The sequence below is a fragment of the Rhinoraja longicauda genome, chromosome 37, assembly GCF_053455715.1.
Source record: "Rhinoraja longicauda isolate Sanriku21f chromosome 37, sRhiLon1.1, whole genome shotgun sequence".
NCBI lineage: Eukaryota > Metazoa > Chordata > Chondrichthyes > Rajiformes > Arhynchobatidae > Rhinoraja > Rhinoraja longicauda.
The window spans coordinates 4,698,884-4,700,162 of record NC_135989.1 but is presented as its reverse complement, the minus strand read 5'-3'; the positions used below and the strand labels follow the sequence as shown (position 1 = coordinate 4,700,162).

At 52.2% G+C, this 1,279-nt stretch overlaps 1 protein-coding gene across 1 annotated transcript in view; it reads right to left on the bottom strand.

Annotated features, from left to right (window-relative positions):
- LOC144610571 (uncharacterized) overlaps window positions 1–950 on the bottom strand; it is a 91,898-nt gene extending 90,948 nt beyond the window's left edge. The window contains exon 1 of the mRNA XM_078429379.1: window positions 826–950. Within this exon, the coding sequence (XP_078285505.1) occupies window positions 826–853 (28 nt within the window). The 5' untranslated portion in view covers window positions 854–950. The remainder of the gene's footprint in view (window positions 1–825) is intronic.
- Between the last annotated feature and the right edge of the window lie 329 nt (window positions 951–1,279).

Here is a 1,279-nt window from a genome sequence, read left to right as displayed (position 1 = left end):
AGGGAGGGAGGGAGGGAGGGAGGGAGGGGGGAGGGGGGGAGGGAGGGAGGGAGGGGGGGAGGGAGGGAGGGAGGGAGATGGGTTTAGCGGCCAGCCTGTGTATCCAGCACCACACATTTCACTAGGGCACCTACAACCCAGTCTGAAGAAGGGTCTCAACCCGAAACGTCGCCCACTCCTTCTCTCGAGAGATGCTGCCTGACCTGCTGAGTTACTCCAGCACTTTGTGTCTTATCTCCACCATCTGCGGTTCCTTCCCACAGACTTTGTCGCTGGTACTGGTTGACAATTGCACTCAGCACTCTGAATCTTCCCCTTTGCCCTACCTATTGCACTTGCTTTACATAGAAAATAGGTGCAGGAGGAGGCCATTTGGCCCTCCGAGCCAGCACCGCCATTCATTGTGATCATGGCTGATCATCCACAATCAGTAACCCGTGCCTGCCTTCTCCCCATATCCCTTGATTCCACTAGCCCCTATCTAACTCTGTTTTAAATTCATCCAGTGAATCAGCCTCCACTGCCCTCTGTGGAAGAGAATTCCACAAACTCACAACTCTCTGGGTGAGGTTATTTTTTTCTCACCTCAGTTTTAAATGCCCTCCCCTTTATTCTTAGACTGTGTGGCCCCTGGTTCTGGATTCCCCCAACATTGGGAACATTTTCCCTGCATTCTAGCTTGTCCAGTCCTTTCATGATTCTACACGTCTCTCTCTCTCTGTGTAAGGAGCCGGTGTAACTCAGCAGGTCAGCCACCCGTTTAGCTGGATTGCCTGTCTGGCAGTTAAATCCTACACGACACATGAGAACGTGCCCCTGACTCACCGAACAGTCGCCTGGGTTGAGATGCCATCTCGGCAGAGCAATCCTCTCCACAGTGCAGCCTGCCTGCGTGTGAAACTGTGACAATGCTTCTGGTGACTGTCGCCAACCCCACTGGCTCCAAACACCTCCCACTGCCCCATCTCTGCCAACCCAGTGAGTCATTCAATGGGGAGGTGTCAGAGTCTCTCACGGTCAACAAATCAGCTTCAACCAGTCACCGCTATTTTGAGAAGAAACGGTGTATTTTAAGTGTGTTCCGATACCTTTTTAAGTGACAGGGATTTCCTCGATTGCTTCTGAGACAGAGCGTTTCACGTTTAGCATCACAGAGTCACACAGCGTGGAAACGTGTCTGTAGAAGGGTTTCCACCCCACACGCACCTGTTCCTTCTCTCCAGAGATGCTGCCTGACCCGCTGACTGACTCCAGCATTTTATAGACAATAGACAATAGG